The 18,098-nt window shown below is 66.3% G+C and overlaps 2 protein-coding genes across 5 annotated transcripts; both read left to right on the top strand.

The window, feature by feature from the left end:
• Positions 1-136: 136 nt before the first annotated feature.
• Positions 137-4,049, top strand: PYGO2 (pygopus family PHD finger 2). Of its 2 annotated transcripts, XM_032317411.1 has the most exons (4): positions 420-435; positions 795-844; positions 1,136-1,244; positions 1,375-4,049. In XM_032317411.1, the coding sequence occupies exon 4, from the start codon at positions 1,423-1,425 to the stop codon at positions 2,437-2,439; it is 1,017 nt and encodes a 338-aa protein (XP_032173302.1). In that variant the 5' UTR covers positions 420-435; positions 795-844; positions 1,136-1,244; positions 1,375-1,422; the 3' UTR covers positions 2,440-4,049. The 2 variants fall into 2 exon arrangements, with proteins under 2 accessions (XP_032173301.1, XP_032173302.1); XM_032317410.1 differs by lacking the exon at positions 1,136-1,244 and having other exon boundaries at positions 137-435.
• Positions 4,050-4,827: 778 nt separating this feature from the next.
• Positions 4,828-14,076, top strand: PBXIP1 (PBX homeobox interacting protein 1). Of its 3 annotated transcripts, none has more exons than XM_032317407.1 (11): positions 4,828-4,923; positions 6,947-7,030; positions 8,514-8,640; positions 8,865-8,938; positions 9,007-9,172; positions 10,419-10,658; positions 10,751-10,774; positions 11,010-11,092; positions 11,182-11,295; positions 11,749-12,935; positions 13,333-14,076. In XM_032317407.1, the coding sequence occupies exons 2-11, from the start codon at positions 6,980-6,982 to the stop codon at positions 13,376-13,378; spliced, it is 2,112 nt and encodes a 703-aa protein (XP_032173298.1). In that variant the 5' UTR covers positions 4,828-4,923; positions 6,947-6,979; the 3' UTR covers positions 13,379-14,076. The 3 variants fall into 3 exon arrangements, with proteins under 3 accessions (XP_032173298.1, XP_032173300.1, XP_032173299.1); XM_032317409.1 differs by having other exon boundaries at positions 11,010-11,065; XM_032317408.1 differs by having other exon boundaries at positions 9,016-9,172.
• Positions 14,077-18,098: the final 4,022 nt, after the last annotated feature.

Consider the following 18,098-nt stretch of genomic DNA (forward strand, 5'->3'; position numbering starts at 1 on the left):
GGGGGTGGGTGGGGGTCTCCCGCACCCACGCGTCCGCGCAGCGACCCTCGGCCCGGGCCGCCCGGTGGCCCCGCCCCCGCCCCGCCCCCTCGCCGCGCGGTGGAGGCGGCCGCGCCGACTTCCGCTTCCGGCCGCCGCTGCCGCCACCGCCGCCGCCGCCGCTGCTGCTGCTGTGGCCGCGGGCCGGCGGCTGGCGCTGCGCTCGCTCCCGGGCCTCGCCGCCTGGCCTGGCCGCTCCTCGCGGGCGTCCCGACCCCGCTCCCGGCGATGGTGCTGCCCGAGCGCGCGTCTGTCCCCCGCCGCCGCTGACCCCGGCCCCCACCCCCCGCCCCATGGCCGCCTCGGCGCCGCCCCCACCGGACAAGCTGGAGGGAGGTGGCGGCCCCGCACCGCCCCCTGCGCCGCCCGGCACCGGGAGGAAGCAGGGCAAGGCCGGTGAGAGCGCCGAGGGGCTGGGCCCGCCGAGCACTCCAGGGGCCGGGGGCCGGGGCCGGGGGGCGGGGGGTGGTTCCGGGGGCCCGAAGGGAGGCTCGGGCGGGAGGGGTGGGGGTCTGGCGTCACGGATGGGGCACCCCGGAGCCCCGGGGGAGTCGGAGGGCATGTCTGTCGTTGAAGGGAGGAGGCGGCCGAGAGTGCGGTCGCGCGGCGTGTCTCGTGTGGCACCTTTGTTCGTACCGAGTCTGGGAGCGGGCGCCTGTCCGAGTTGGAGGAGCCCCTCCGGGCGCGTCCGGGACCCTGGAGGTGGGGCAGCCCCGGGGAAACGCGTTTGTGTGTGCCCTGTGCTGCGCTTCCAGGTCTGCAGATGAAGAGCCCGGAGAAGAAGCGGAGGAAGTCCAGCACGCAGGTGGGTGGTGCCGCCCCCCCGTGCGCGCACCTGCCTCGGGTGCGGGGAGCACGGCGGCTCCGAGGCTCGCCCTGTCCCTCCGCTTCCTCACCGATGGGGGTGGGCGCCGGGGGGCCGCCGATCTTCCCGGTCCGGCCAGCGGGCTTCCTCGCCCTGCACGTTTCCTGTCCCGATTCCCTCCTGGCAGGCGACACCTCCCCCTTACCGAGGTGTGTTCGGTGACTTCTCCGGCCCTCTGTGCTCCTGACGCTTTGACGGTTTGGGGAGATAGGCACCGTCCCCGTTTTACAGAGGAGGGATCCGTGACCTTAAAAAGCGGAACACCCGCCTAGGGGTCTCGAGCTTACCGGCTGTCAGAGCGAGGACTCAGCCCGGTTCTGTTGCTCTGTTACAGTCTGAGGTCTGTCCCCATTTACATCTGAGCTGGCCGTCCGGGACGTCCAGAACACGCGGTTTTCGCTGCCCTCCTGTGGTTTTGTGGCTGTGTGCTTCCCTCTGTGACCCTCCTTCCCTCACCTGTTCCCCACTAGGGCCCTGCATACTCACATCTGACGGAGTTCGCACCACCCCCGACTCCCATGGTGGACCACCTGGTTGCATCCAACCCTTTTGAGGATGACTTTGGAGCCCCTAAGGTGGGGGGTGCAGCCCCTCCATTCCTGGGCAGTCCTGTCCCCTTTGGAGGCTTCCGTGTACAGGGGGGCATGGCAGGCCAGGTACCCCCAGGCTATGGCACTGGGGGTGGAGGGGGCCCCCAGCCTCTTCGTCGACAGCCCCCCCCTTTTCCTCCCAACCCTATGGGCCCTGCTTTCAACATGCCGCCCCAGGGCCCTGGCTACCCACCCCCAGGCAACATGAACTTTCCTAGCCAGCCCTTCAACCAGCCTCTGGGTCAGAACTTCAGCCCTCCTGGTGGGCAGATGATGCCAGGCCCAGTGGGGGGATTTGGGCCCATGATCTCACCTACCATGGGTCAACCTCCCAGAGGAGAGCTGGGCCCCCCTTCTCTTCCCCAACGCTTTACCCAGCCAGGAGCACCTTTTGGCCCTTCTCTCCAGAGATCTGGTCCGGGGCTCCCCAGCCTGCCCCCCAACACAAGTCCCTTCCCTGGCCCAGACCCTGGCTTTCCTGGCCCCGGTGGTGAGGATGGGGGAAAGCCCTTGAATCCACCTGCTCCCACTGCCTTTCCCCAGGAGCCTCACTCAGGCTCCCCAGCTGCTGCTGTGAATGGGAATCAGCCCAGTTTCCCCCCAGATAGCAGTGGGCGGGGTGGGGGGCCCCCAGATGCCAACAGTCTGGCACCCCCCAGCAAGGTGGGTGGGGGCTCGGGGCCTCAGCCTCCCCCGGGCCTGGTGTATCCGTGCGGCGCCTGTCGCAGCGAGGTGAACGATGACCAGGACGCCATCCTGTGTGAGGCTTCCTGCCAGAAGTGGTTCCACCGCGAGTGCACCGGCATGACGGAGAGTGCCTACGGGCTGCTGACCACCGAGGCCTCTGCCGTCTGGGCTTGCGATCTCTGCCTCAAGACCAAGGAGATCCAGTCTGTGTACATCCGCGAGGGTGTGGGGCAGCTGGTGGCTGCTAACGATGGGTGACGCCAGCCAGGGGCGTGGTCTCCAAGTCTGGCTCTCGGTCCTTGTTTCCACTGGCTTCCCGTCCCAGTGGGGCAGAAACACAGTGGCTCCTGGGGCCAGAGAAGGAACCGAGGTGGGCAGGCAGAAGCGCCTGGATCACTCACCCTTCTGGAAACTACACGGACACGTTGAGATCCACAGAGATCCGGGGAACCAAAGCCCGTCTGAGTATCGTGGTGGCTCCAGTCCTGAAGGCCGAGGGGTGTGGCTGTGAGGGAAAAGGGGCTAAAGGAGGATCTGGAGGGCAGGGGCCTCCCCCATGCAGGCCATGAATGCTGGCCAGCCACACACCCCTCCCCGTGGCCTTGGTGTTTGGAGTGATCTGTTAAAGGGTTCTGGCTAGAGGAGTGGGTTCCCAGCCCTGCAGTAACCTCTTTGTGGGCCTTAGGAGACAGCTGTAGGGGATCGATGGGGAATCTCCCCTCGCTTCCTCCCAAGACCTACCTAACTCCTACCCCCGTCAGAGAACCAAATAGCTTGAGAAAGCAGGAGAGCTGTTGGCTGGGGCGGTTTCTTGGTGATTCGGGGCTTCAAGACTGGGTAAGAGACGCTGTCCGGACATGTGTGTCCCTCATACCAAAGCCACTGGCCCTTTCTCAGCCTCTCTTGGGCTTTTCTCCCAATGACCATATTTTTGCCAAAAATTGGGCTTTGCGGTCTAACGGATCAGGATATTTGAAGTTTAGACTGCCCTGGATCAGGGACCCTGCTCGCCCGGCCCTGCCTGCCTCGCCCGTTTGTTCCGTGGTCCTGGCAGCGCGGCCATGGCGCTGGTCTCGCGCTTTTGGCGTCTGTATTCCTCCGGCTCCCTGGCTCGAAGGAAAGCTTGGACAGGCACAGACCACTTATACCTCATCTGACAGAAGGATCTCTGTCCCCGCGTGGGTAAGGGAGGTGGCGGGCCGGTCACTGAGATGCAGTGGGCAGTGGTCAGGGCGGTGGTCCTGAGATGCAGTCCAGAGACTGGTGTTTTGCTTCTCTTTCCCTGCCTTTCTGTGTATCTGCTGGGCCCGGGAGATCTGGCAGTATCCCTTCGTTCCCAGAGGCTGGCACTGGGCTCTGTGTGTTCATATTCTACTTTTTTGCACCGCCTACCAGAGCTGGCCCTGCGCCCACGGAGGAGCCCCGCGCCCCGGTTCCCTGCGGTTCGAGGGCACGTTCCTCGGTGGGGCGGGGAAGGCAGGCACGGTTGTGGCCCGGAGAGGCGCCCCAGGTCCCCTCGGAAGACTTAGCCAGCGTACTGCAGAACGCATTTGCCTGCCCAGGTGGGCAGCAGCGTGGAGGCGGTGGGAAAGAGGGGAGGGGGTTCTGGGCCTCTCTCTTCCAGTGTCTGCCCGCCCCCCCCTCCCCCCGTGTTGTGTTTGTGGTTCTGTTGCCCTCCTCCATCTGTTGCTATTTTTGTGCTTCCTCCCCTGCCTCCCATCTCTGCCTTTTGTAAGTGGCTTCTGGGGGACGGGGTCTGCTCAATTCTCTCCCTTTCCAGTACTTTTTGGAAGGAAGGGGGGGGTGGCAGAGATGTGGTGATGGGTTTTTTTTGTACCGTTGGGTTAATAAAAAGACTTGAAAACGCAGACAAGGATTCCTTGCTCTTTCTGGGCACAAAGGTTGGAGTGAACCTCGCCCCGGCGGGAACGCTTGCCGGGGGAGGATGGGTATGTGGCCCAGGGTTCCTGGCAGCGGGACTGGCAGAGAGATTGAGGGCCCCGAGCTGATCCTAGTCGAGGAGCCGAGGGACGCCCAAGCGCGCCACCCCTCCCCCTGCGTCCCCGCCGGGAGAACGTGTTTCTTTTCTGGGCACATTCCTGGGCCAGGCGGGCAGCCAGCGCCTCGGGGACGGAGACAAGTGCCGTTGAGTGCTTCTAGGCTCAGCGCTCCCTCCCGCACCCCGGCCGGCGCTAGCGGTCCAGCGGAGCGGGAAGCGGCGGCCCCGGGCTAGCAGATTCCATCTGGGGGCGCCACCCCTCCCCTTTGGCACGAGTAGCCGTGGAACCCTCCCTCGGCACCCGGGCCGGCGGAGAACGGCCGGAGAGCTATTTCCAACCCTCGGCGCGCCGTGTCCCCTCCCCCACCCTGCAGCTGTGTCCGTCCGTCCTAGGGTCGACCTTGCCCCTCGCCCCTGCTGCCTCGGGAGGTGCCGCCCTCCGCCTTCCAGCGGCGGCTCTTCCCCAGAGAAGCTGTCTAGACGCCGGGAAGAGGGGAGGTCGCCCCTCACGCCGCTCGCCCCGGGAGGGGGCGGGGGTCCGGGACCCCAGCAGGCCCCCTCTCTGCCCGGCCTCCCAACTCCAGACCTTATTGGCCCGAAGTTTCCGCCCCCTCAGGGACGCCGGCCTCCCATTGGCCGGTCCCGGTCACGTGGTTCCGCCTCCCTCCCTCCCTCCCTCCCTCCGGGGACTGGAAACCCCGGGCGGCAGCAACAGGTCCCGGCGGGTCCGAAGGCGCGGTCAGGTGAGGCCCTACGGGGCTTGGGGTCCCCGGACCCCCGCGGGACGCGGACGCGCAGCCGGGCGTGCGCTCCGCCGGAGACCGGGCGCTGCGTGTCGCCGCGGGGCCGGCGCGGGGGGCGCCCCGGGCGTCCGTCCCCGAGACGGAGTTGGCGCTGGGGCCCCGGGCAGGCTCCTGCTGCGCCGCGGTCCCCGCCTTAGAGGGCTGGGGGGCGGCTCCTGGACGCGCCGAGCTGAGCGAGTCGGAGGGGCAAGGCCCCCCTTTAGCTGCCGTTTCCACACCGCAGAAGGGCCCGACGCGCCTGGAAGTGTGTTTGGGCCGGACCCTGCCCGCCTGCGAGTGCGGAGGGGTGGCGGCGGGGAGCGGCGGGGGACTTCCTAATAAGGCCCAGCGACGCTGGCGGGGGAGAGCGGGGCTCCCCGGTGGCGTCTGGGATGAGCTCCGCCGGGGGAGAGAGGTGCCCGAGTGGGAGGCCCCGAGTGCGGGGGTTCCGGACTGTCTCCTCTCGGGTCTCCCGAGCGTCCGTCTTGTTGACCCAGATATCGGGGCTGGTTTCCGTGGAGATGGCGGGTCTGACATCACCCTGGTTGCCATGGCGCCTGGTTCTGGAGGACCGGAGCAGGCAGTACACAGCCAGGGATAAACGGGGACTTCAGCCCAAGCTGCCGGCACTTCCTTCCTGCCACCACCTGTTAGCAGTCACACGCAGCAGCTGGGGACAGGGGACTATGACAGCCCAGTGCGTGGGGGGGCCGCCGCTCTGGGGACGCTGCAAAAGCTGGCCGGGGTGTCCTGGGGATGCTGCTTGTGCCTGGGACGCATGGGCGTGGGGAAGACACCATGAGTGTCTGTCCCAGCCGTGGATCCCAAGGGGCCGCAGGTCGTTCGGGCTGCATGCTGGTCTCACCCTAGCTCAGACAGAAGGGGGCCGAGAGGGGGAGTCCTACTGCCAGACTTCTTCCCAAGCCCACCTTCCCTTCCCGGGTTTGCTGTCAGCCCTTTCCACTTGCCGACCTTTTGGCCCCACAGGAAACAGCCACTTATCATCTGGAGGACTAGGTCCAAGACTGGGGGGTCGGCTCCTCTGCCCCTCCTGTCTCATGCTGGGTCCTAGCTGCAGCTCCCAGCCGGAGGCGACAGTCCTGGGCCCAAGTGATGACGGGATAGGTCTCCCTCCTCTTAGCCGTCTTTCATCAGGCTTTGGAAGCTGGAGCCACTTCCCAGCCCGCCGGGCCAGGGCAGAGTGGATTATCGAACCGTTGGCCCACAGCTCTGCTGTCCGTTGCTTTGCAAACTGTGAAGTCTTTATAACTGAGAGCGGTCACGAGAACCTCTCCCCGTGGCCTTCACATGCCCTGAGGTGACACTCTGCCCATCACAGAGCACGGAAAGAATCTGGGAAGGAGAGTCAGCATGACAAGGAGCCTCACTAAGGGTCCCCACGGACGGGTCTGCCAGCTCTTCTCAGGCCTGGCGGCCATGAGGACCATCGGGGAGGTTTTAAAAAGGACCCAGGCCCAGTTGGGTCAGATGCCTGGGTGATTCTGGCGGGTAGCCAGCGCTGGGGATCCCCGAACCAGACTGCGTGAAGGGCTGAGGCTGGGCGGGAGTCCTGTCTTCTGCGCCCCCATGGGGGAGGGGTGATGGTGGGAGAGTCTGGGATGGTTATTTTCAACCTCCTCTCATCGGCTGCCCGTCCTCGGCAAGGTCAAGTTAGCCAGCCTGTGTGGCCTTCATCTTCCCTGACTAACCCGAGGGCCCTGGCCCGGTCACCCCCAGAGCCTCTCCGGGCATGTGTTTTGACCTTTTGGAGTGGCCCCGCTGGTCTGTGGGAGAGGGACCTTCTCTGTGGCTGTGGGTAGGTTTTGATGGGCAAGGCTAGTACTGCCCAGAACAGTGGAGGTTAGGGTTAGAAGGGTTGGTTCTGGAAGCTGCTGCCCAGCCCTGGGGACCCGGCCCAGACTGCCCTCTGCATCCTGCCTTTGCCGAAGGGAACTGGCGTCCTGAAGAGCGCTTTTCTCTGCAGGTGGCGGCGGCAGCTTCGGGGACGCCAGCAACCATGGCTTCCTGCCCAGACTCTGACAACAGCTGGGTGCTGGCTGGCTCCGAGGTAGGGAGAGCAGGCCTGGGAACCCACAGAAGAGAGGTGCTGGCAGGCCTGGGCTGCTCCCTGGGTCTGTGCCCTTCCTTGGTGCCCACGGTCACCTGTGTCACCTCCTTCAGGCTGCCAGGGGAGGGGACTCCAGGGCCAGGAGGACAGAGATGGGGCCCCAGGAGTCAAGTGGTGGGGCTTGGACTGGGCCTTGAAAGAAGGGTACCATGCGGTCAGCTGCAAGAAATAGGGGCTGGTGTGAGCAGAGGGCCTGGGGCAACAACAGGAAAGCCATTTTGGGGGAGACTGAGGCAGTCCATGGAGTGAGGTGGAGATGTGGGCTAGGTTGTGCTGGAATGAAGCAGGGGGCAGAGCCTGGGAACCTGTACAGATGCAGGCACACGGGTGTCTTCCTGAGGGGTGGGTCATGGAAGGGCTTTGGGTCTGAGGGACTTGGATGGTCATTGCCCTGGACAGAGCCCCCCCCCGGGTGAGGTGAAGAGGGGACCGTTCTGAACATCTGCAGCACAGCTGGTGGCTGTGGACGCCTGTGTCCCCAAAGCCCCTGAGAAGGGAGAAGGGCGTCATCAAGGGTCCCAGCCCCGGCTACTTGGTGTGTCAGGCCCTGCTGGAAGGGGCGGAGGGGACAAGGGGCAGAGGGGAGGGAGGAGGCTGGGCTCCAGGAGCTGCTGGGCCAGGACACAGGGCCTGGGGCACAGCGGGGGAGGAGAGGGGCGGACCCTGTCATCTGTCCGATGCACTTGCCTCCTGTTGGGTATCTTTGTTAACCGAGGGGCATTTACCTCTGGGTCCTCCCCTGTAGCAGCGGGGGCGTGGCTCCTGATGTGCCTGGCAGGCCGTGAGGGAAGAGTGGTTTGAAAATTGCCAAGAACGTACTCAGGTGGAGAACAGTTCTTGGAGGGGCGGCGGAAGCTTGGGCAGGGGAGCGGTTGGCAAGCTGCCGAGCAGGGGTGTGCAGGGAGGGGAGCCGGGGTGGGGCTGGGGCGGGGCTGCAGGAGAGGGCTGTGTGGGGCAGACGGAGAAGCCTGAGAGATGACCTAGACCCCGTGGTGTGAGCAGCTGCAGAGAAGCCCGATGGGGGCGTGTGGTGACCCTTAGTCCCCAGGGGGCTTTACCTCTTGCCGTCTTCCGTCTCCCGCCAGTCTCCAGGTTTCATTTGTGGGGAGGCGGGAGACCCAGGCTTCAGCTGGCTTCTTTGGAAGGGTGGGGGGCACCCGATGTGTGTGTGTGTGTGTGTGAGAGAGAGAGAGAGAGATGTGGGGGCACGTCCCAGCCCCTCCCCACCAGCTTGCCTCTGCTCACGGCTGACTGATTGAGTGTCTGACTGACTGAGTGTTGTAGGTTTTTGTGAGATGTGGGTGGGGGTCGCTGAGCGGTGTGGCAGGGTCCGGAGACCCCCAGCAGAGGCCCGCCCCCCACCCCCCGCCATGGCCCTGGATCTGTGCTCTGCAGTGGCCTTCTGCCTGCGCCCCTTCCCCAGAGCCTGCCCGTGGAGACCCTGGGCCCGGAATCCGCGGTGGACACCGAATCAGAGCGAGCTCCCCGGGCACTCAGGAGCCCCTCCAAGGCTGCTGCGGAAGAGTCCACTGGAGCTGAGGAGGGAGGAGGTAACAGGGCTCCCCTGGGGGCGGGGGGCCCCATTTCCTCAGGGAAAGGGCGTTGGGTTCGTCTGATTTCCGGGGTTAGTCGTGGTCTGAAGCCTTCCTGCCCCCACCGGCCTGGCGTGTTCCTGCCCCTCCAGCTCTGCAGGGCCTGCGGCAGCCCCAGGGCTGTGTAGGGAGTTCACGTGGGGGGCGGTGGCGTGTCTCCTGGACTTTTTCTTCCACCACAGAGACCGAGACCGTCTTCCAGTCTGGGGAAAGCTCCCAGTCTGGGCCCATTCTGCCAGAGAAGACTGTGGCCGAGGTGAGGACCCTCATCGGGTTGGGGGGCGGTGGGTACGGTCCAGAGTGCTTATGGCCCTGTCTGCGCAGGGTGACCAGGAAGGCGATGGCTGTGCTGGGGGGCCCCCTGGCCTGGGAGACACGCTGGTCCAGGGAGACTCGGACGAGGGCCCTGGGGTGGCAGGCCTGGGACTGGACACAGAGGACCCGGAGGGTCAGAGCCCCCCAGGAAACCTGCCTTCATTGCCCAACATAGGTGAGATGTGCCCCTCTTTACTCTCCTTCTGGAAGGAACGAGCAGGCTCGGGGGAAGGAGTGCTCACTGGAGGGCTCGCTGCCGAGCAGGGCTGTGGTCCGGGCCCTGGCACTGAGCAGCTGGGGGTCTCCTTACGCTGTGTCTGTGAATCCTCCCCCTACCCCCGAGGACGCCGAGGCTCAGAGAGGTTACGTGATGCAGCCAAGGTCACGTAGCAGGGAAGTGGCAGGGCCCGGGTCTTCCCCTCGTCCGGGGCTGCTTCTCTTCCAGCCCCTTGGTTCAGCTCTCGCCCCCTATGAGTCTCCATCCTGTGTCCAGAGATGAGAGAGGGAGGGGGCTGCATGGCCTGGGCAAGAGAGGCTGCAGGCTGTCTTGTCTGAGCCAAATGCAAGTCAGACCAAGAGAGCAGGAGGCTGAGGTGGGATCACTGTGCACCCTCAGCGGGGAGGGGGTTTAGTCCCGGGACGGGTGGAGGGAAGGGCTGGGGGGAGCACTGCTGGGGAGGGGTTCACACTGGGGGGGATGTTCCAGGCTCTGGGTCGGTAGGGTTGGAGGAACAGAAGGTTCCAGGCCAAGGCTGTAGCATCCACTGTGGGATGAGGCCACCTGTCCTGTGCTAAGGAGGTGGGGCCCAGGACAGCGTGTGTGACTCTGAAGGGTGACAGGTAGAGGGAGAGGCCGGGGCCCTGGAGGGGACAAGTGCAAAGACCAGGGACGGGCAGATTCGAGGCACGTGATGCTGAATTATCTGGGTGTGGGGCGCACGCAGGGGGTGGGGCGCAGGCAGCCGGATGGCAGCAGGGGTGCTTCTCCGAACGGGCGTGGGGCGCGATGGGCCCCCAAAGAGACCAGCGTGGAGGGCAGTGCGCTGAGAGTTTGGTCCCTGGGGGGCGGCAGGCAGGAGTGGCTGGCCGGTCAGTCGTACAGGTCAGGGGCTACAGACTGGGGAGCGTGGGGGTGACATGGTGCGGTGGGGTGGCCGGTCCCCCGAGCACCCTCACCGTCAGGCCAGGAAGAGCGGGGCGGCCCCCGAGCTGTGAGGGAGTTGGTGGGAGGCTCGTGTGGGCAGAAGGAGGCTGCGCCATGCAGAGTGGCTCCCTGGGTTTGCAGACGGAAGGGCCAGTGTCCCGCTCTCGGCTGCCCAGGTGCACGGGGACCCGGGGTCCCCACGTGTCCTTGTGGGTGGTCTCGGCCCGTGTCCTGTTCTCCGGTTGCCTCCCTGCCTCGTCCCCGTCCCTTCCTCCAGCTCGGCCCAGGGAGGAGGCCCGAGGCTCCAGCAGCGAGGACGACCCGGAAGTGGACGTGGAAGGTCTGCGGCGACGGCGGGGGCGGGGCCGGGAGCCTCGCGCTGCTCAGCCCGCGGGGCCCCTGCGCGCGGAGGGCCAGGCCGGAGGCGAGGGTGCGGCCTGGGAGCTGGGCGTCTCCCTCAACGTGTGTGTCCTTGGGGCCCTGGTGATGCTGGGGCTAGGGACCCTCCTCTTCTCCGGTGAGTGGGACCTCACCTGCGGGCTCCTGGGGCCCCGTCTGGCCTCCCCGTCTCCCCCGTCCCCTCACCAAGCTCTCCGTGTCTGTTCTCAGGTGCCCTGACAGAGTCAGACAGTGGTGAGTGGGGACGGGGCCTGGCTTGTCCGAGGGAGGTCTGAGGGAGGCTGCGGGGGGCAGTCAGTGACCCTTTGGCTGTTGGTGCTGATCCTGGGCCCCTTCCCTGCCGGCCCTCTCAGCCGTGGGCTCCAGGTCCGGGGCAGGAGGGCACGCACGCGTGTGTGTATGTGAGAGTGGGCGGGAGGGGGGTGTCTGGTGTACGCAGAGGCCAATTCTGGATGTGGCTTTCCTGCAGGGCCCGCGGAGGAAGTAGACCTGCAGGTCTTCCCGGACACGGGGCTGGACACGGAGGTGCGGGACTCCGCAGGGCATGTGCAGGTCGGCTTCCTGGGCCCAGAGCTAAGCAGGGCCTGCCAGGGAGACCACAGGCCATGGGGCAGGAGGGTCATTGTCTTCCTTGCCCTCAGGATGGGGCCCCGGGACCGGCGGACAGCATCCCCAGCCTACAGAGCATGGGGGCACTGCTGGACAGGCTCGCCAAGGAGAACCAGGATGTGCGGCTGCTGCAGGCCCGGCTGCAGGTTCGTGCGCGGGGCCCTCCCTCGGCCAGGGGCTGACCGTCTTCCCTCGGAGGAAGTCGTCTTTGTTACCCCCACCTTCCAACCGGAGAGTCTCATCCCTCCTGCTGCCGGGGCCCAGGCCGCATGCCTGGCAGCCCCCTTGGAGGTGGTGCTGCTTTGTTCGGAGCCATGGCAGCACCTGCGGGGACTCAGAGGGAAGGCTGAGCGGCCATCAGTTAATAGTGTCTGTTCTGGGTGGGGGAGGCGGGTCTCAGAAGGCTGATGGCAGGTGGGTCGAAGAGGGTCCTTCTAGAAGGATACGGAAGCGGAGGTCCGGGACAGGATTTGGGGATGCAGGCTCTGGTGCGGGTTGTGGCTGGCAGAGAGGAGGATCGAAGCCTCTGAGTGGCCACGCTCCTGGAGTGGATGGGGGGCGGCCCTGACGGGACCCCCCTGTGGCCCTGTCCACCCTAGGCCCAGAAGGAGGAGCTCCAGAGCCTGATGCAACAGCCCCGGGAGCTGGAGGAGGAGAACACTGAGCTGCGGGGGGCCCTGCGGCGGGGCGAGGCGGCCCAGCGGGCCCTCGAGGCAGAGCTGCAGCAGCTGCGGGCCCGGCTGCAGGGGCTGGAGGGCGACTGCCTCCGCGGCGCAGATGGGGTGTGCCTCAGCTGGGGCCCGGGCTCTGCGCCAGCCGGGGCCACCGAGCAGCGAGGCCCCGGGGAGCGGGAGCCGGGCGCCGGCTTCCTGCAGCAGAAGCAGCGGCTGGAGGCCGAGGCCCAGGCGTTCCGGCGGGAGCTGGAGAGACAGCGGGAGCTGCTGGGGTCCGTGCGGCGGGACCTGGAGCAGAGCTTGAGGGACGTGGGCCGCGGGGACCCGGCGCGTGCTGGCCTGACCGCGCTGGGCCACAGACTGGCCCGGAAGCTACAGGACCTGGAGAAATGGGGCCGGCACACGGGGGTCCCTGCCAATGCCTCCGAGGCCCGCTTCCAGAGCTCCAGGGCAGGGGGTGGAAAGGAGAAGTGGCGGGATGGGCGGGGGGCCCGGAACACCGAGCCCTGGAAGCACAGGAAGGACGGCCGCGAGGGAGGGAAGAGCTGGGGGGGCGAGGAGGACAGGGAGGCCGCGGGGAGGGCCCAGGAGTGGAGCAGCAAGAAGGGCGGCCAGCGGCAGGGCCCCGGGGAGCCCCCGAGGAGGAGTGGGGGCCTGTACCCCCCCGCGGGGCGGCAGGAGCACTTTCAGTGGAAGGAGGGGGCTAAAGGCCGGCGGGACCCCCTGGGCCTGTGGGCAGAGCTGTCGAGGCACAAGTACCGGCCGCCCCAGGGCTGCTCGGGTGTGCCTGAGTGTGCCCGGCAGGAGGGCCGGGCCTTCGGTGTGGAGCTGGCCCCGGTGCGGCAGGAGGAGCTGGCCTCCCTGCTGAGGACTTACCTGGCTCGGCTGCCCTGGGCTGGCCCCCTGACCGAGCAGCTGCCCCTCTCACCTGCTTACTTCAGCGAGGACGGCATCTTCCGCCACGACCGCCTCCGCTTCCGGGACTTTGTGGATGCCTTGGAGGACACCCTGGAGGAGGTGGCTGTGAGGCAGACGGGGGATGACGATGAGGTGGATGACTTTGAGCATTTCATCATCAGCCACTTCTTTGGAGACGCAGCGCTGAAGAAGAGGTGGGCGGCCGGGCCCAGGGGAGGGGGACAGGGTGTCTGAAGGAGCAGGGGCCCTGAGGAGGGGTCTTCATTGGAGCCGCTTTTAGTTTGTAGCTGCCTACCCGTGGAGCGGCGTCCACAGACTTGCCTGCCTTCCAGGAGGTCGGGAGCCGCCCGAGCTCACCCCATAGTGGTCTGGGCGGCCCCTCTTGTGCTGGGGAGACTTTTCCTCCGGGGTGTTCTGTCCTTTTTTGTTCTTGCCTTCCTGGCGCCCTGACTTCACGCAGGGGTAGCCTTCTGGCTCCTGTGTTGGCTGTCTCCAGAGGAACAGGGTCCCCCCTTCCCAGGAGCCCTGTCTCACCGTGTGGCCCCATCCTCTAAAGCTGTCTTCCTGCCCCCACCCCGTGTCTCCCCACAGGTCTGGGAAGAAGGAGAGGCCCTTGCGGAGCCCGGGGAGGGGCTGAGGCCTGGCGTCCCCTGGTCCCAGGGACCACGCTCTCCTCTGGCTCCAAGGGGAGCAGAATCACTCAGCACTGAGGCCACTTCTGCAGGAGAAGGCCTTAGCTGGCTTGGCCTTGCTGTCTATGCAAATGTGTGCAAATGCGGGCGTGACAGCCCGAGCAGGTGGCGGGGTGTGTGACGGAATGCTCATTCTGCAGCCACAGCTTTCACCCTTGCGCGTGTGCCCCCCACAGCGGGCCCCTTGGCTCCATGCACGGACCCCAGTCCCCGGGGATGGGGGCCCAGCCTAGGGCTTTCCCTGGAGTGTCGTTAGACTTGAAGCAGCCACCCCGGGGGCGGGGGGTGGGGTCCCCTCTTTACCTGTGCTGCTCACGTGGCGGCACCTCCCGTGCGCACTGTAGGCTCCACCCCCAGTAAAATGCGTTGGAGCTGCGGGTGGGGGTGGTGTCCGAGCACAGGGGCCCCGCACCCGCCTTATCCCCCACGCCACCCTCCCAGCCACCCCGGGACCGGGGCTGGAACTCCCCATTTCTGCTCGCAGCCTTGGGGCCCCTGCGAGATGGAGATGACCATGGGTTTCGGGTGTGAGCCTGCGGCTGTGTGATCTCGGGCCGGCTCATTCCGGGGAGCCTTGGGTTTCCGAGGCTCAAAACGGGCCTGGACCGCGGCGGAGAGACTAAATAAAGCGGCGGAAGCTCGATGCCTGCTCCGTGTCCTGCGCGCCGAAGCGGTCCGTCCCCGGGGCTCGGAGGAGGGGGCGCGGGGGCGCGGGGTGGCCGCTAGGTGGCGCCCCGGCTCCGGGTTGGGCGCAGACCCCGCCGGCCCCGCCGCGGGCGGCCGCTCCCGCAGACCCAGGCCGCAGACCCCGCTGGGCTCGTCCATCGTGGCGGGGCTCCTTGATTGCCCTGGACATGCCCCGCGCGCGCGTGTAGGGGCAGAATGACGCGGTGTGGCCGCGGGCAGGGGAGAGCGCCTGTAGGTCCAGGCGGGGCTGGGGTGGACGGCGGGAGTTGGGGGGCGGGGCCGCGTAGTGAGGTCTGGGGGGTGTGGGGCGGTGCGAAGGCCGCGCGTCGGTGGAGCCTTCTGGGGCAGGAGGGACTCGAGGAAGTCCCCCGGCCTCGGCAGGGGGTCAGTGACTGGGGCCCGGGTCTTCTGGAGGGGCCTTGGGAGGATGCTGGCTAGGCTGGCCCAAGGGCCTGGATTGGGACCCCCACGAGGAGGTCTGTGTTCGCCTGTTCGAGTCCCCCGTCTTCCGCAGGTGCTCAGAGTCTGCGCGGGCTCGCAGTCGGCCAGTCAGCTTGGGTTTCCGGGGCTGGGATTCTGGCCAGAAGGGAGGCCACTTTCCTCATCCCAGGGAGGGGGCACAGCCTGGCCTCCTCAGGTCCTCCTGGGCCGGTTCCTTCATCTGCATGACAAAGGGAGGCTGGGAAGAGCCCCCAAGCCCCGCTTCTTACCGGCTCCTTAGGGAGTGGCCGTGCTGAGCTGGCCATCTCAGGGACTGTCCAGTCAGGGCGACAAGGAGAGCCATGAACCCAAGGGGTCTGCCGGGGAGCCCAGGACAGCAGGGCCAGTGGCCGCTGGCTACCCCGTCCCTGGGCTGACCTGGGTAGGTGATGCTTAGAGCACGGGTCATAGGTCATAGGTGAGCAGGCCCCTGTCAGCCCCCAGCCCGTGCACCCGCGGCAGCACTGGGAACCAGCGAACCCCGGATCCAGGTCTGCAAGTGAATGTGGGCCAAGGGAGGGTAGAGCTGGGTGGCAGCACTCCCCCCCCAACACACACACACACACTTCCACACTCATTCACACACACCGCTAATCTGTCCTGAGGGCGGGGGGGGGGGCGCCCTGGGGACAGGCCCACTGGACTCTGCTGCCCAGCCCTGCTTGGCCTTCCAGACTCTGGCCTGGACCTTCCCGTTTAAGTGTTTGGCTTTTCTGCCTTTTCTCTAAGAACCCCCAGCTCAGAGCTTGGCTCCAGGGCCGGGGGGCAACTTGGGGGAGTTACTCAAGTCGGAGGTGTCTCTCTTGGGTCTTCTGCTCTCAGTAGAAACATTCTACTTCCTTTGGCCCGTCCCCATGTCCCCTCTGTCCCCTGGTCTGACCTCCCTCTCCTCCCTGTTCCTCACTGTCCAGCCTCTCTCCTTCCTGGGCTCGAGGCCCTGCCCCTTCCGGGGGGCCCTCAGCCTGGCCTTCCCTCGCCAGTGCCCCCGCCGGCCCTTAGCACCCTTGGGATCTCCCTGTCTCTGCTTGCCACCCCAGGTCCCCAGGCCCCAGTCTCTCCCTACTGCCTCCCACTCCCACCCCTCCTAGGGGATGGGGGGTGCATGTGAGACTGTGGTGGTGAGTGGACTTTGGGCCTGTATAACCCCCATGAGCTCCTTGAAGGTCAAAGCCATGTGTTCCCCCTGAGAACCTCTCCCAGCCACCCCCCGCCCCGCCCCCATGGGCCCAACCGTGGCCTGGCTGGCTGTCACCTTGGGAACCTGCCAGGGTCACCTTGATGCAGGGATGTCCCCCCATCGGGCTTGTTCTGGACCACACGTGTTCCTGGTCCTTTCACACGCCACCTTCTTTGCGGGTCAAGTAGGGATGCTGCAGGGTGGCCGCTGGGCCTAAACCCAAACAGCAACAGGGCCCTCCCTCCCAGCTGACCCCTCAGCTGTCTGAGCCACAGAAGCCCCTGTTCACCTGCTCTCCTGCACAGCTGTCTGAGCCCTCTGCCCCCAGCCTCGTGGGAGGTAATGGCCCATCTCTCTGATAAGCCTTGGCTGCCGCAGTAGGCCCTGCCCCAGTCACTGGTTCTTTACTCCGGGCCACATGGAGGCCCAGACCGCCCAGGTCTCTCCTAACTAGTCCTTGGGGCAGAGCAGGCTCTGAGGTCAGAACACCGAGGCGCCCCCCCCCCCCCAACCTGTGGGCCTCCGGTGCTTTGGGGCTCAGCTTTCCCAGCAGTAAAGCGGAGACTGTGAGCAACACCCCAGAGGTTGTCCCAAGGGGGAAATCAGTCACTACGGACAAGCAGGAAACGGTTCAAACAGTAGCCATCACAAAGAGTCATTTTCTTGGTTTAGCCAAGCTCTAAGCGGGGAGCTGGGGCTCTGAGAGGAGAAAGGGCTGGTTCCCGAAACACAGGGTGGGAGCTGGCCCGTGGGAGGAGCTCTTGCCTCCAGCTCCGCGCTGGCCGCTGTGCAGACCCAGGCCCTGAGGCTAACCGGATTAGTCCGACAAGCAGAACCGCACTGGTCCTCTCCACCCGCCACCGGGAGGACTTGGCCTAGCCACCAGGAGGAACTGGGAGGGATTACAGGATTTGCGACGGGGGAGGGGGCCTCCTACCCGACAGCGGTCAGGCCCGAGGGAGGGGGAAAGCCCCGTGGCCGGATGGCTAAGGGGACGGGTTAGGATTCTCCCGCCACAGACCCACAGCAAGGCTGCCGGAGGAGCTCTGCGGGGGGAAGGGGGAGGTTGCTACCGAGGGCACTGGGGCAGGATGCCTGTGTGAGGGAAGGTGTGCTCGGGCCTGCGTGCGGGCCGCCAGGATGGAAGGGACCAGCTGAGAAACTGGGAAGTGTCCGCCAACAGCCCAGGAGCGAGGTGACACGGGCCTGACTTGGAGCATGCGACGGACTGGACGAGCCTTGAGTGGGCCCAGGCCGGGGCACCTGCGGGGGGGGGGGCGTCAAGGACTCCAGCTTTCCGGCCTTGGGACAGGTGGGTGACCACGTTCCCCTGCACCCCTGCAGCGCTGGGAAAGGAGGTGCTGGTGTTGCAGTGGGGCGGAGAGGAGAGGGCAGCGGGGCTGGACTCCACAGGATGAGGGCGAGGGGGAGCGCCGGCCTCTGGGCTTGTCACCCACGACTCCAGACACGTGGGTGCCCCCCTCCCCGTTCCCTCCAAGGCAGGGCCCCGCTGGAGAAGTCAGACGCTTAACCTTACAGAGCCCAAGGGGAGTGACCTCCAAGGTCGGCTCTGAGACCCTGGCCACCATCAGAGGGACAGCTGTCAGGTTGGCGCAGGGCAGGCGGGAACTGAAACCAGGAGCCACGGAGAGGAAAGCAACAACCCCATTTGGAAGGCCCCGCACCCATGGGCCACACAGACTTGCCATGCTTGCCTCTGGAAGGGGGCCTCGGGCCGTCACTGAGGCAGCCCGTGGCCGGGGGCGGGGGGCAGCGGGCAGAAACCTTGGCATGAGGGCTTCCCGGCAACAGGATGCCCCCCTCGTTCCCCCTCGAGTGCATGGCTGTGGGCGCAGCAGGTCCCGGGGACCCCAGGCTGGTGTCACCGCTGTGTTTGGGAAGGGAGAGTGGGGTGCTGGGGAGGAGCGGGGGAGGCAGCTCCGGGGTGCCCGAGCCACGCAGACCCAGCTCCTCTGCTCATGGCTCCCGACTGAGGCCCGTCGGCCCGACCCCTAAATAAAATAAAAGCGAGCTTCTGTCACTAGAAGACCATGCAATGAAATCAAAAAAGGACTCTTTCGGTGGCTGTGGGGTCAGTTCCCCACCTCCAAAGCTGAAATCAGTGCATAATCACCTAACAGAAGGACAAAAATGATTCCCTCAATCGGAAATCTTTAAAAATGTCTTGTTTAGGGGTGCCGGGGCGGCTCGGTGGGTGAAGCATCCGCCTTCGGCTCAGGCTGTGATCCCACGGTCCTGGGACGGAGCCCCACGGGTCTCCCTCTGTCTCTGCCTGCTCTCTCTCCCTCCCTCTTTCTCGG

The sequence above is a fragment of the Mustela erminea genome, chromosome 17 (genome assembly GCF_009829155.1).
Source record: "Mustela erminea isolate mMusErm1 chromosome 17, mMusErm1.Pri, whole genome shotgun sequence".
In the NCBI taxonomy this organism is placed as follows: Eukaryota; Metazoa; Chordata; class Mammalia; order Carnivora; family Mustelidae; genus Mustela; species Mustela erminea.